This window comes from Vanacampus margaritifer, chromosome 16 (assembly GCF_051991255.1).
Source record: "Vanacampus margaritifer isolate UIUO_Vmar chromosome 16, RoL_Vmar_1.0, whole genome shotgun sequence".
Taxonomy (NCBI): domain Eukaryota; kingdom Metazoa; phylum Chordata; class Actinopteri; order Syngnathiformes; family Syngnathidae; genus Vanacampus; species Vanacampus margaritifer.
The window spans coordinates 7,927,127-7,940,965 of record NC_135447.1 but is presented as its reverse complement, the minus strand read 5'-3'; the positions used below and the strand labels follow the sequence as shown (position 1 = coordinate 7,940,965).

The window sequence follows — 13,839 nt, the reverse complement described above, 5'->3', positions numbered from 1 at the left end:
GCACTGAAATAAGATATTAAAGCTTAATGTTCCATTAATATAACATTCTTCCATGCTTACGGTGTGAATCCTAACCCTAAGTAAGACGTTTTGTTGAATATTCCCATAGAAAAATAATGTTTAAAAATCAATTCGGGCGCATGTTGAATCGATTCGAGAATTGCGCGCTGTAATATCGTGATATATTGCCGAATCGATTTTTTCTAACACCCCCTACTGTTGGATATTAATAAATCAAAACAAAGCATTGTCTTTGCAAAGGCGTAGTTCTGGTAGATCTCATGTATTGGATCTCATCCGACTGTGCAGGTGCACCTAATGCCGAGGCTGATGAGTGCACATGTCATCTGGGTTCATTAGTCGCATCATGCAGTAAGCCTGCTGTTAGCTAACCTACCTCAGTAACAGGGGAAATGGCCCCACCAAGAGGCGGCATGCAAACCTAATGACCCACATACAGTAACATTTGTGTAACAATGATTCAGTTCCCTTATGACTCATGTCAAGAAAATACTTTTCTATTATATTCTATGAGTGACGGCTAACATTTTCTCAATGTGTGTTGTAGATGTTGCTACAACAGCCCATCCACAATGAAATAGGCCAGCCGCCGCAGCAGCCGCAACAACAGGGCCCAGGCAGGCCGGCCTCACAGAGCCAATCAGGGGCTCATCAAACAGCTCTCAGGCCGAAACCAACGTCATGCGGGGCCCACAGTTCGTCCCCTCACTCGCTTCTGAGAGAAAACAGCTCTCCCTCGACACAGGTACGCCCAACAATAAAATGTTAAACACACAAGCGGCAAGGTTGCTACTGCTGATTTTTTTTTTCCTATTACTGACAACATTCAAAAGGTCTCACAGAGGATATCTCGGAGCGGTCAGGTGCAGTCAGTCAGTTTGCCCGTGCAGACCAACACTAGTCTGACCATGCCCTTCTACAGCAACCCCATGATGTTCTCTCAGACCAACACGAGGCCTATACAAGACGCAAACCAAAGACACACGGACAACGACTTTAGCCAAGACGGACAACTACGGTAACAGCCAAGTCACACATTGAGATCTACTCAGCATTACAACAACATTAGATACGCTCCAACTTGTACTTGTAGCCTAATATATAATATATATTTTTAAATTTTTAGATAAAACATAATTTAAAAAAAAACCTGAAAATTACCATAAAATGTCTTTAGAATTGAAAAAAAGGCAGAAAATGTATTTTTAAAAAGGCAGAAAAGAAAACATTCAAAAACTATTAAATGTCCAAAAATAAAAGATGAAATCCCGAAAATGACCCTAACATTTTCACAAAATTGCCAAAAATGTCAGAAAATGTATTTAAGAAAAAACAGTAAAGCACATGTTCCAAAAGTAACCATAAAATGCCTCAAAACAAGAGGAAATCACAAGACTTGCCATAAATATCCATAAAATTGCCAAAAATGCCAGGAAAGGCAGCAAAAAATGTTTTGTTTTGTTTTAAAAAAAGCCATAAAATGTCCAAAAAAAAGGATATAGAGAGGCAAAAAAAGGACCATAATATGTCCAAAAATGTCAGAAATTTGACAGAAAGGCAGAAAAGTCTAAAAATGTATAAAAAAATTAAACAAAAAAATAAAAATAGAGAAATAAATCCAAAAACGGACTAACACACAGTTTCCTTCATCACAATGTTTAAAGGTTTTGCGGCTCCAGAAAGATTTTTAGTTAATTATTTGGCCTAGAATGGCTCTTTTGACAGGAAAGGTTGCAAACCGCTGGCTTAGCCAGAGGTGGGCGTGTCTGTCAGTCCGTCACTGACGGGATGCCCATTCGACTGATGTATATTGAAGTATACAATGTTTTGACACTCCTATACCAGTATATGTTACCGGTATATTTTCCGTCATCTGAAAATTATGATTATGTCCTTTAGGATGCTCCTGAACCAGCCAATGCAGACACTGGTCCCCACAAGTAGTGGGTCCTCACAGTCCACCCAGCAATGCAACATGGGCATTCCCCAGACCATGTGAGCATTTTTCCTCAGTCACCCCCCCTCCAACACCGACTCTCCTGCGTCTGACCCGTTGACCGTTCCACTCCTTACAGATACACGTTGGAGCAGCAGATCATCGCTCCCTCGTTCCCCATGCAACAGGTCAACTGCAACGCCGTGCTCGTGCCCTCTCAGGTGTTCACGTCGCCTATCATGATCCCACACAACAGCTTCATCTCCCACCAGTCGCAGCAAAGCTATCAGGCTCAGCCTCAGGCCTCCCAGCACTCCCTGCATCTGCAGCAGCCCCAGCAGTTCTTTCAGGTGTGTGAAGCTCGGCTATCTTAGATTGTTACTGATCTGTTGAATAATCTTATTGTGGCTTTGCATTTGCTTAAAAGCAGCTCTTGTGTTACCATAGCAACAGAGTGCCAGCAGGCTGTTAAGCAGAAGATCTGCATGAACCTTAATAATGCTTCATAAACTAGAGCATTGGAATCAATTATTGGCTGAAATTGGCTAGCAACCAATTTTCTGTAAATCAGCTGGGATAGGCACCAGCTCATCCGTGACTAAGTAAAAAATTGTTTTTTTTACTGTACTAAAATAAAGTGTAATTGCACATCCACTACAGTAGGTGGCAGTTGCGCTCTTATTGTCACAGAGTGCGTAAGGAGTATTAGCTTTTACAGAGAATTACTATTTATTCTCATGGCGGAGAGTTGAGGGGTGGCGCGAAATAAAATAGTTGAACAAGCCCTGTCTGTGAGTTCTAGCCAGAGGAAAGCGATTTAACACATACAATACAAACCCACTTGTCACAATTTACAGGTTGTTACAATAAATTGTAATTGTAAATATTCATTATTTGAAAGGCCTGGTGTGCTATGGGCTGCTGATTTGAGTGCATCTATGTCTGCGTTCTGTGTTTTGCAGATGACTCAAGGACTTATGCACAGTGGATCGACTCCAGCATTCTTACACACCGCCAACATCCCACAGCAAAGCACTGTGGGATACATCCAGCAGCAGCAGCCAGCGCCGCAAGCACAACAGCAACAGCCACAACAAAGACAATATCAACATTCCCAAAACCAGAATGCTAATGTTTCAGACTTTAGGAACATGCTAACGCGGTAGCACTGAGGAACGTGGGAGAGTGCTGAGCTCGGCGGCCGGTTGTCGCCGTTGGAAGTCGTCAAACTCGGCGGGAAAACTGATGCGAGCGGTCTGAACATTTGATGTGAAGCTGCTCGCCCCCCACGAGAAAGTGCCGGCGGAGTTGAAACGGCGACGGGACGCGGACCTGAGGAATGTGATGATGAGAGGCGGGGCCTTTCATCACTAGCCTGCGACACGCTCGGTTGTCATTGAATCCAGTGAATTTATCACCGCTGAGGACGCCACTTTCATTTCGCAAGTGTCTGTTTGCACTTTTGGTACCATGCCCCACCCAAGAGTAGGATACAGTATTTATTTTTGCCTATACATTTAATATTAAATGTTCCCTCTAACCAGTGGCTTCACAGTGAGATTATTTTCCCAACAACCCCCTTCAATGGAATCAACGTTGCTTTTAATTTCCCATTTAGATGAGTTGGATGTCACACCCCAAGGGTATGTTTATCTAAATACTACAAACCACGCAAATAGGTTTTGTTTGAACGAAGAAGGGCTTCTTTAACAGCCGTCTGTTGACACGACACCTCTGATGAGCCCTGCAGCACCACAGCTCGCTTGTAAACAACTAAATGGTGGAGGGTGGGTTGTCTAATGTGCCTTTTAACCATGCTACTAGTACCATGGTGCAGTTCCAATGTTGTGTCTGACTACGGCTTTAAAAATCCTGCTCAGGTCCATTTGGAATACAAAGTTTATTTTCATTGATAGTAATTTATTTTATTTTTATTTTTCCCCACATTAGATTGAAAATAATATACATTTAGATTTGTATTGGAGATTAAATATATATATATATATATATATATATATATATATATAGATGTATGTATATTGGATGCCTTTTTCAACCTTAACTTGCCCCCAACAATCAATTTAAGCACTAGCAGCAATGATATTATCCTTATTATATTCACTAATTTATTTGCTGAATACATTTGTTGTAAAACAACTGATATGGGATTAAGAAAGCAGTTCTGTACATTGAGATTATAATTAACATTAATGTTCATGCAGGAATTGATGGGTCACCACTGGTCTTAAAGTCTCACACAAACCTCATTAAAAAAATAAATAAAAAATACACCCATAATGACAGATTGACAAGACTGATGTGCTGTCTAAAAAAAATATATAGTTATGAACTATATGCTGCAGTATACTGATCAATTTTATCACGAAGACAAGCTTTGACATATACAAGTGTATGTTTGTAAATTGTGTTTTTCACTCCAAACAATTTCGATTAACAAACAGACAAAAAACGTGCCTTTACAAAGATAACCATGCTGTATTACTTGGTAGTACACACAGTTCATTGAAAACGCTAAGTCATCAAATATAGTGCGCTCATTTTCCAGTATGTTTATACTTTACTAGTTACAACAGTATCTTTGTAAAGGTGCACTGCAACAGCTCCTGTAATGGATCCTTTTAAAAGCTGCAGAGATGAGAATCTGCTAATTACCAGAAAATCTACCTTTTTCTTTTTAAACACTCACGAGTCTCTCAATCATTTTTTGTTGACCCCAAATTCTCATTGTCTCTATTTAAGTTTTTCTGCAGTGCTTGAGCACCACAGAATAGCTACTATTTGACTATGTGCAATGTCCCTTTGAGAATGTTAATTTATGCTGTATATTTACAATGTTTCACTACAGATGTGTAAAGATGTGTATATTATGCCACTATTGGTACTGTGTAAATTTTTATTTTTTTAGTTACCCTGACATTCCTCCAGGCAGAAAACACAATTATTCCTTTTACAATGATTACAGCTTTGAGACTTGGGAATGTGGTGTGGCCTTTCTTTTTGATGGTCCAGGGAAGTTTCAACATCCTGTGGTTGACCCGTGACTTTCTGGTTTAGAAGCTAAGCAGTGCATGCTATTAAGCGATACATTTGTTACGATAATGCCAGTCATTAGGCATAATGACATTTACTATCAAGCCGTTGCTCATCCATCATGAAGAAGCAGGTGATGGGGAGTTGGAGCCTCAACTGAGCCGACGAGGTCCGCAGATGTGCATCTTTAAGTCAAAATATGATTTGCCTTGCATTGACATTAAATACAAAATCTCACTTGTGACTGACTCGTGAAAAGAGTTGACACAGTGAAGTTAAATCTGCTTTTGTGAAACCGCCCCTTTCGCTACCTGATATCTCGATGTAAATGAAGCCCTCATTGGTCCAGTTTGTGTAAATATTCGGCGCTAAAAGGGTACGGTTTCAAAATCCACCCCCTCACTTTTAGCTTCATGGGCTTGTTCCATTAAGGGTCGATGTTATTAAAGGTTTTGTCATGATTTTTCAAGTGACACTTTCCATTTGTATGTGAGAAAATGAAGGCCAGAAGCTGAGGAATACGAACCTGCTACACAGCCATTGCTGCCGTTTCAGGGCAGAAAACACAGTGAATATATTGTATATTAGAATGTACAAAAACACTAGATGATATAGTTTATTTTCTATGTCTAATAGAATACATATGTATGTTACATGATTTTAAAATTAAAGTAATTTTGTAACAGATATTGAAGTGTCTTATTAGTGGCGGTGAGGCTTTGTTGTGTTGGTGTTGCACAGTCACTTGTATGTATTTTCCTCCCCCTGTATTTACCATTGAAATAAGCTTTAAAAGATATTGTTAACATTGTTTAAAACATAATAAATTAAGTTTACATCCTAAAATATATTGATATTAATTATGTTATATTGAATTATTTATAAATCAGCCTGGTTATTGTGAAATATTTGCAAATAAATATTTTCAAACATACAGTATGCATTGTGATTGTGAACACAAAAAAAATGGGATATTGTTGACCTTGAAAGTTGCCAGTCTAGACAGTATAAACAATAATATGCTTATTTATTTCAATTTCTTTGCATGTTAGAATCACATTAAGGATTTGCATTATATTGTGCGTGTGAGTGAGACTGAGTACACAAACTGTTTGATTTAGAATTTCTAATTTGATGGGAAACAATATGTGTCCATTTAAAAACTAAATGCAACAGTAAGAATTTACTGGTAGCGAAATCTATTAGACAATAAGCACCATTAAAAGTAGAAAATTGTTACGTGTGTCCATTTAGTGCTTTTTGAAGATGTGCTATGTTGTTCAAAATAAGCAATGATTAATGAGTACGAAAAATGCCCTAGAGCAGTGTCTTTTTAAACAGGGATGTGATTTGACCAAAGTGAAATTATCTGAAAATTTAGCCGGGGGTCTGGGGGCCGCTGGGACCCAGCTAGGTCCAGGGGGACAAGGGGGGCAAAGCCCCCCGGAGCTCATGGGTTTTCCGTGTTTTTAAGTACTTTCAATGCACTCACATGACAAAGAAATAGACAAAACAACAGCATAAATTTTCAATGTATATTGAACTATCCCATATAAAATGGCAGTTTTAGTCAACTCAAAATCAGTCACATTCAAAAACATTGGACTGTCTTTGCTTTTAAAAACTATCACTGAGAATATCATCATATCTAACTAATGTGATTACTAAGTTAACACATAAATAATGTTGAAGAGTTCAAATTTCATGAACAAATAATTGTATCATGACCAAATGAAAAGTAACTCATATTAGAGCATACCACAAATGTCTTTGTTATAGCAGAAGATGTTATCTGTCGGAGTCATGTGCATACACAATGAACTACTACTACTACAAAAAATATATATATATATATCTGAATTTTTTTTTTTGGGGGGGAGATAAAAAAAAAAGCGGAATTCCGCGAATTAGCGGAAAAATCACATCCCTGTTTAAACTGCTACACAACAGAAACTTCAGTCACTTTGTACACTTTGCTAATCAGTACCTCCACCTCCTCTCCACCAAGGTGACAAATGTCCAAGACACACACCAAATGTGTGTCCTCCAGCTCGCCGGCAGTTGCCATGATGTCCTCTGGGAGATCAAATAAAAGGTGTCATTGCGATGCTAAATTTCTCTGTAGTAGGTGAATTTTACCTGGTCCGTGGTGTGACTCCTCACTGTGGCTTGAGGTGACGCCGCCCGGAGGGCAGAGGAAACCAGAAGAGAGACAAGACAGCATGGTGTTGTCATGACGACCCGGAGGAAGACCTACGGCTCTATGCTTGCTGGAGTGCACAATGGGTAAAAATGCTGCATCGACAGCTATTTTCTTGTTTATGCCTGCCAAAACACATTTTTTTAAAATAAAGGTTAAGCATGTGCATTGATTTAAGATAACCACACTGTAATACACTCATTAAATCCTCTGTTTCCTGGTGACTCACTGATGACTCAAGTATGCCTAACTAAAGGTCAGTTTGTCTGGTCTGAAACTATTTGGAAGAAATTACGTCCATCTAGATGATGTTGCGACTTAGTATTTTCCCCTTCAGAGAATTACACCAAGTTCTCCATCTGAATTGTCCAGCTATTTTCCAACCGCACACGTTCTAACCACTACCCCACTGTGCTGCCTTGCCTTGTTTTATTCAGGCATTGAATAATAATAAGAAAGACTCATTGGTGGCTCCATGTTAAATGGTGTAGTGTTTATGAACGACTAACAGCACATCAGAATGCATGTTTGTCTGAGAAATCCAAATTTGAAAATCTTACCTAGTATGGTAACTTGGTAGTATCCCGGGCAAACGGTGACTGGGAGTACATCGGCTGACTGCTCTGGTGTCCAACGCATGGGATGAAGGTTGCTCCACCGCAGAAGGGCATTCTTGTCATCCAAGGTGAAACTTCGAGAAATGCTGTCATGATGGAGAGCGCCGTGACGCAAATGCACAGAGATTTCTTGTTGTTGCCTTGACCACCCGCTGCTCTCCCAGGCTAGCATACCGTGGCCTGGTGGAAACAAATCCACGTACGAGCAGATCAAAATCTGCGCATTATAATAAAGTAGGTTCATAGTTCACAATCGAACCTTCATTTTGTGGTTGCAGACTCTGTCGCCGTGATTCAGAATCTCCCTCATCCTCTTGCAGCTCTCTTTCTACTTCTGCATTTCTGGCTCCTCTGTAAAAGCAGACACCTCAGCTGAACATTGTTGAAGTCGATTGCTTGTGTTAACGTTAGTAGCAGCATCGTTCTTACCGTTTTGCCGGCACGCTGTTAACAGAACTCTTTGCTGTATTTCTGTAAAAAATATTTGCTTAATTTAATTAATTTGTCCACTACTATGTTCACTATGCAGGTGAATTTCAATAAAATAGAACATTGTGGAAAATGTATTTCAATTCAAAAAGTGAAACAGACTTCATATTATACACATATTTTTATATACAATTTTGATGATTAAACTAACAAACACAAACCTAAACTTCATTCTCTCAAAAAAATTGAATACAGTGGAAGGACCAGATAGTAAATAGCAAAAATCTGTGTATCATAAACACCCATTAAAAAGCATTCGGAGAAAAATAAATAAACCCCAAAAATTATGTATTAAAAAGGGGGGGGGGGGGTAAAAAGCTAATAAATATTTAATATGTTTTCCATGATTTATTTTTTTTTATTATTGAAAAAAATAAACTACCACAAAAACTAAAACAAAATTAAAAATATTGAAATATAAAAATATCATACCTTGTCTTCATCGTCCTTTTCCTTCTCACAGATGCTTGTTCAGATGGGGCCGATGGAGAATTGACTGACAAAGTTGCATCACACACATCTGATACGACATGATCGCCTGTGGAAACATCTGGCACCTGCAGAAAACAAAGTATTTCTCTCAAGTCTATAAAAATGACATTGCTATAGGGCAATTTTAAGCAATGTATCATACATACCCCTTTAGACCCATGACCTTGTGGCTCAGCCATGCTTGATTCTTCCACATATCTAATAGCCGAGATATGACCTTGAATGGCAACTTTTTTATGCTCTCTATACTGCAGGGTCTCCAATTCCTTCTTCAAGTCGGAAGCAGCGACAAGGGGAACTTGCTCTGTCGAGTGAACATTTAATAAGACAAAAGTCACAGTGGACAACCACCAAATGAATAATATACGAAGATAAGGGTGAAGCATATTCATCAATTTGCAAACACTGCAGGCTCGAGGTTATTGCAAATGCTATCTGATTTATTTTATCTAGAAGAAGAACAAGTTGAATCATTTCACAATTAAACTACACAATTCAGTCTTCCGCTTTGCAAATATGTTTCTAGTATTTTTGGTAACCTTTTCTCTTACAATTAGGAATTATCTTTGTACTAATAACGGTATGACTTTTTTGTTGATCTTTTTTTTGTTAAGAGTTTGACTTTATTTACAAGTATTGCTTTTTTCCAGTCTGGCCCAAATACTCTGTGCCACTCACTGAATGCTGAGAAATGCTAAAGTCAGAAATTAATTTAGGGCTATTTTCACTATTTTCATGCCAGTGAGTGTCGGGGGATTATGATCTGAACTATGAACTTTCCAAAAAGTGATGTTATGTCATTGCTGCTAATAATCCACACAATGAAAATGAAACTTCTAGATAAAAAAGAAAGGAGAAAAAAAGTGATATAAATAGAACAGTAACTGCACCGAAGGTCTCTGCCACTGGCTGGGTGAATGTCCGCGGGGCATGTGGGTAGCAATAATGGCCACCAACAGCCGCCTTATCGAGGACCATGTTGTCCTTCAGAGTCTTGTTCCGCTGCATGAGGTTCATAACTGTGGGGTCATTTTTATATGGTTGACCTTTGTGGTAGCCTGTTACGGTGACAAAGTTCAAACCACATTGAACAACTCGTCTTCCCTATGGCTACAGACAGATGACATTTAAGATTTGAGCGGTGTTAACCTGTAATGAAAATCTCAGTCTCGCAGCTACTAGTGAGGTAAGGCAAGGAGCCTTCCACTTGGCACACTCGCATCTGAGTGCACACCAGGTAAGCCACTTAGAGAGAGAGTAGAGATGATGTTTTTAGCAAATTGAGATGCAGATTTGCTTTAGAAGTCAGTAGAGGTATCATATGAGGGGTTTTACATGGGTATATACTGCCAAAGATTTCTGGCTGAGAGGAGGAAAACAATTCCAGGACAAAGGGATGCTCCGATGTTCCATCTATTGCATGGACCCAGCGGAACGACCAGTACTTCTCAGGGCCTGCAATAAAAGTGAGCAAGGTCAATCTAACATCAAGTCTATCAAAATACAGGGGGATCATTGATTTACAATGGTCATGACATACAAGGTTTTGAGGTTACGAACGGTGCTCAGTGATCTAGTTTGCAGAGGTTAGTAAAAGCTTCCAAATGAAGTATAAATTTGGGTCACACCACTGCCATAAGAATGAGTGTCGTAAATGGAGCACTGCCTATGTGTAGAGCTGAATTTTCTTATCTGCGTGTCCACAGGGTGTGCATGACCAAGAGGTAGGTTAGGGAAGACTCACCTAAGTTGCCTTTTCTTTTTATTCTTTCAACACGACCAACAAATGTTACCAAACCGATGACGTCACAAACAGCGTTGTTGGCAAGTGTTTCGATCTCTGATCTGGGAAAAAAGAAAACGTGAACTTAATCATGGTTCACAACATGAATACAGGGTAAATTATTTTATTTTTTTTTGCATTTGCACAATCCCCAAAAATGCACATGTAGGGCTCAAGTGCAAAGTAAAGGCGGCCGGATGATTTGAGGTTATATCACCTTGTGGCGAAGCGATAGGACACATCAGGCAATGACCACTGAGGTTGGACATTCTTAGGTGGCACCACGGTGATTATAGAAGTTGGGTTGCGAGCGTTCAGGCAGATTTCTGAGAGATAAAAGATAGAACTGTGAGATCACAAATGCCAGCATCCAATTTTCTATTATTGTTGTAATAAATAATACAAAATAAAAATAAAATTATGATTTTCTGAAAATCCTTTCAATGTTAGGTCATCCTTGGTAGGGAACCACTGCTTAAAGGTCAACAAACGAATCCTCTCTCACACACACACACAGTTTAAACGTGATGGAAAACATACCAATGGAAGTAAATGTCTTGATTCCATAATGGTCCATTTTTGGGCGTGAGCGATTTGAGTAACTCAACTTAAGAGCGTAATTCTGGATGTACAGCACCGTCCCAACATTGAGCGAGTTGTAAAACTGTGGACAGAGCTCGTTCCAAAGCACAAGAGACATGATGCCACTCTGGTCAGCAACTTCAAAATATGCCTAAAAGAAAATTAAGTAAAGTCAGATGGGGACTGGAGGTTATGTCTTTAGCGCAGGTGTTCTCCAACATTTTGGGTCCAGAGCTCCCTACAGGAGAGAAATACTTTCAAGGACCCAAGATGAAAAGGACATAAAAATTATTTCAATGACCGCTGCCAGGGTTCCGTGGACCCCAGTTTGTGAACCACTGCATTAGTGGGTTTAAACTTACCTGGTAAGGGAAATCGATCTTGGATCCGAGTTTGCCATAATAGCGCAATCTGGATTTCTGTATTATCTTCACCAGGAGAGGGAGGGGTTTACATGTGCTTCTGAACACTGACTCCAGGTTATTAATGAGAGAGATCTTGTTCACTGTTGGACAAGAGAACATTGGAGGGTATTGACACAACGTGCAGGCAGGGCGTAGTTAGGCAGAAATCTGAGGATTTTGACACATTTAAAAACAATGACAACGTTTTTTCACTTCCTGTTTTTTTCCCATTTTGTGTCCAAAAGGCTTACAGGGGCAAGAATGATATTTTACTGATATTTTTGGGTTCAGTCTCAAGTTCACTTATTTATTAGGCTTTTTATGCTTTACTGTCATTGTGTTTTACTTTAACCAGACTTTTGGCCAGTTTGGTTATGTAAATTGGCCACTATAAAGAGAGGCATTGCGAGAGGATGATCATTTGCTCAATTTGAGTCTACCCTACTTCTACAATGATGGCTCGAGCAGCATGACACTGAACGCAGCACCTCACCGTCCAGCACTGGGTCACGTGAGGAAGGCGCCGAGATCCACATGTCTCCTTCTGGATACTCACTATTCCACAGAGACAGGTAGTGTTTGCGACTTAGCTGGAGGGGGATGTCGCTCTGGAGCAAGGTGCTCCTCTCCATGCCACTTTTGACCAGCACGGGCAGTGAGCTGACATCCCGAACGTGAGACAGCAGCGCCGATTTGCCCGAGGTGCACCTTATCTCCTTGATGCAGATATAGCCGTGACCCACTGTGCGCTCGTTGTAAACGAACGAGCATTGCGTGATGATGATGTCCGAGCCTGTCCTCAGGTTGTTGCTGTGAACCAAGTGATTTAAACTTGGGTGAAGGGAGCATTTGGCCCGACACATTCCGTCGGTGACAGTCACGTCGTAGCAGTAGCTCTCACGCAGCTCTCCTTCACTTTGTTCGCACAAGTAGCGCTGAACTGCGATGACAGCGACACTCGCCGCCGCCTCATCTTCCTCCTCAGTTAGTTGTAGGTACTGCCTGGTCGATAACTGCTCCATTGCCCTCCGAAGGAAAGATGGACGAGGAATGAAATTCGAGGTTGATGAGGTATCATCCATCGCGGAAGTTCATCCAACAAATTGTTCAATGTAGTTTGAAAACTAGCTCTCGTTAGCTAACTGATGTCTTCCCATCGTTGAGATGGTGCCGCCGTGAGAAACCACACATTTATGATAAACCATGGGGTAACTTATCTTACTACAACCACCAATAAAAATATACAGTATATACTTTTTTTGTTCATTTACCCGGTTTGCGAACGGTGTTCGATAGCCAAGTAGCTAACGAACCGCCGGTTGCTCGTTGGTTGCGTCACTACAGTGACAGAACAGTTACAGAACAGTAAGCAAATGTTCACCAAATAAACAGTCCGTATCTTGGAGTTATGCCGACCTCTAATCGACGTTTTTGTCTGGCGGTTCTAGCTAGAAAAGGGACGCGTACGAGAAATGCTTCCTTCAAATTGCCCGCTCCCATGGCAGTTGTGAGAGACAGAGGCGGACGAATATGACGTCATCTACGCGACAAATAAACTTCTGTAGTTCCAGATGTCTGCATTTGTAGTTAATTTCCTGTAGTCCCATTTTGGATGGAATAACTCTATACACGTTATTATATTTTTGTAAAACGTATAAATTGTTTAGCTATTTTCAAAATATATTTATTGTTATTAAGTTCAATTTTCAGCTGAAAAGACCAGTGTCACAAAGTGGCATGTAACCTAGTGGAACTTCATGGGCCATTCACAGAACTCTTTGCTGCATAATAAACCGTGGAAGTAGCCATTTTTGCATATGTACGTTATTACCTTTGTATATTAATGAAACAGGTGCCATTGTTGTGTTGAGTGTCAAGATGGTGTAGCTCGCCTGACTAGGGTGCAATCCAGACACCATTGGTTCAGTTCCTGTTCAATGACAATGTGAATGTTCATCATCTCTACATGTGAATGTGCCCTGAGATTGACAGATGATCAGTTTATGGTGTAGTCCATCTTTCACCCATCATCAAGTCATCTGTGAGAGGCGGATGAAAGAAGTTGAACATGCTTTGTAGATTCATGTTGCAATCAACATTGTACATTTAACAAAAACAATAAATGTATGCAGTGTTGCAGTTTAAAAAAAACATGTATCCTGATCTTTTATGAGAAATGTTTCACCTGCGTCACTCACAGAGGAGAATTACAGTTTATAAAATTGACACAATTTCACAACACACAAATCAGCATGTTAGCCAAC

General features: G+C 40.0%; 2 protein-coding genes across 7 annotated transcripts in view; one reads left to right on the top strand and one right to left on the bottom strand.

The window, feature by feature from the left end:
• Positions 1-5,695, top strand: part of npas2 (neuronal PAS domain protein 2) — a 40,048-nt gene extending 34,353 nt beyond the window's left edge. For all 3 annotated transcript variants that reach the window (XM_077546176.1, XM_077546174.1, XM_077546175.1), the window contains exons 18-22: positions 569-766; positions 855-1,039; positions 1,921-2,016; positions 2,097-2,307; positions 2,920-5,695. In XM_077546176.1, coding sequence (XP_077402302.1) covers positions 569-766; positions 855-1,039; positions 1,921-2,016; positions 2,097-2,307; positions 2,920-3,123 — 894 coding nt within the window. In that variant the 3' untranslated portion in view covers positions 3,124-5,695. The remainder of the gene's footprint in view (positions 1-568; positions 767-854; positions 1,040-1,920; positions 2,017-2,096; positions 2,308-2,919) is intronic.
• radx (RPA1 related single stranded DNA binding protein) overlaps positions 1-13,125 on the bottom strand; it is a 42,743-nt gene extending 29,618 nt beyond the window's left edge. The window contains exons 1-16 of one of the 4 annotated variants that reach the window (XM_077546179.1): positions 12,069-13,124; positions 11,534-11,676; positions 11,130-11,322; positions 10,807-10,915; positions 10,551-10,651; positions 10,142-10,261; positions 9,956-10,051; positions 9,697-9,864; positions 8,953-9,110; positions 8,747-8,871; positions 8,255-8,296; positions 8,085-8,176; positions 7,769-8,005; positions 7,148-7,333; positions 6,946-7,084; positions 5,611-6,347 (exon numbers count right to left, since the gene is read on the bottom strand). In XM_077546179.1, coding sequence (XP_077402305.1) covers positions 6,948-7,084; positions 7,148-7,333; positions 7,769-8,005; positions 8,085-8,176; positions 8,255-8,296; positions 8,747-8,871; positions 8,953-9,110; positions 9,697-9,864; positions 9,956-10,051; positions 10,142-10,261; positions 10,551-10,651; positions 10,807-10,915; positions 11,130-11,322; positions 11,534-11,676; positions 12,069-12,657 — 2,496 coding nt within the window. In that variant the 5' untranslated portion in view covers positions 12,658-13,124 and the 3' untranslated portion in view covers positions 5,611-6,347; positions 6,946-6,947. Of the gene's footprint in view, positions 1-5,610; positions 7,085-7,147; positions 7,334-7,768; positions 8,006-8,084; positions 8,177-8,254; positions 8,297-8,746; positions 8,872-8,952; positions 9,111-9,696; positions 9,865-9,955; positions 10,052-10,141; positions 10,262-10,550; positions 10,652-10,806; positions 10,916-11,129; positions 11,323-11,533; positions 11,677-12,068 lie in introns of those variants that run through there. The other 3 variants (XM_077546177.1, XM_077546181.1, XM_077546178.1) reach the window with 3 other exon arrangements.
• Between the last annotated feature and the right edge of the window lie 714 nt (positions 13,126-13,839).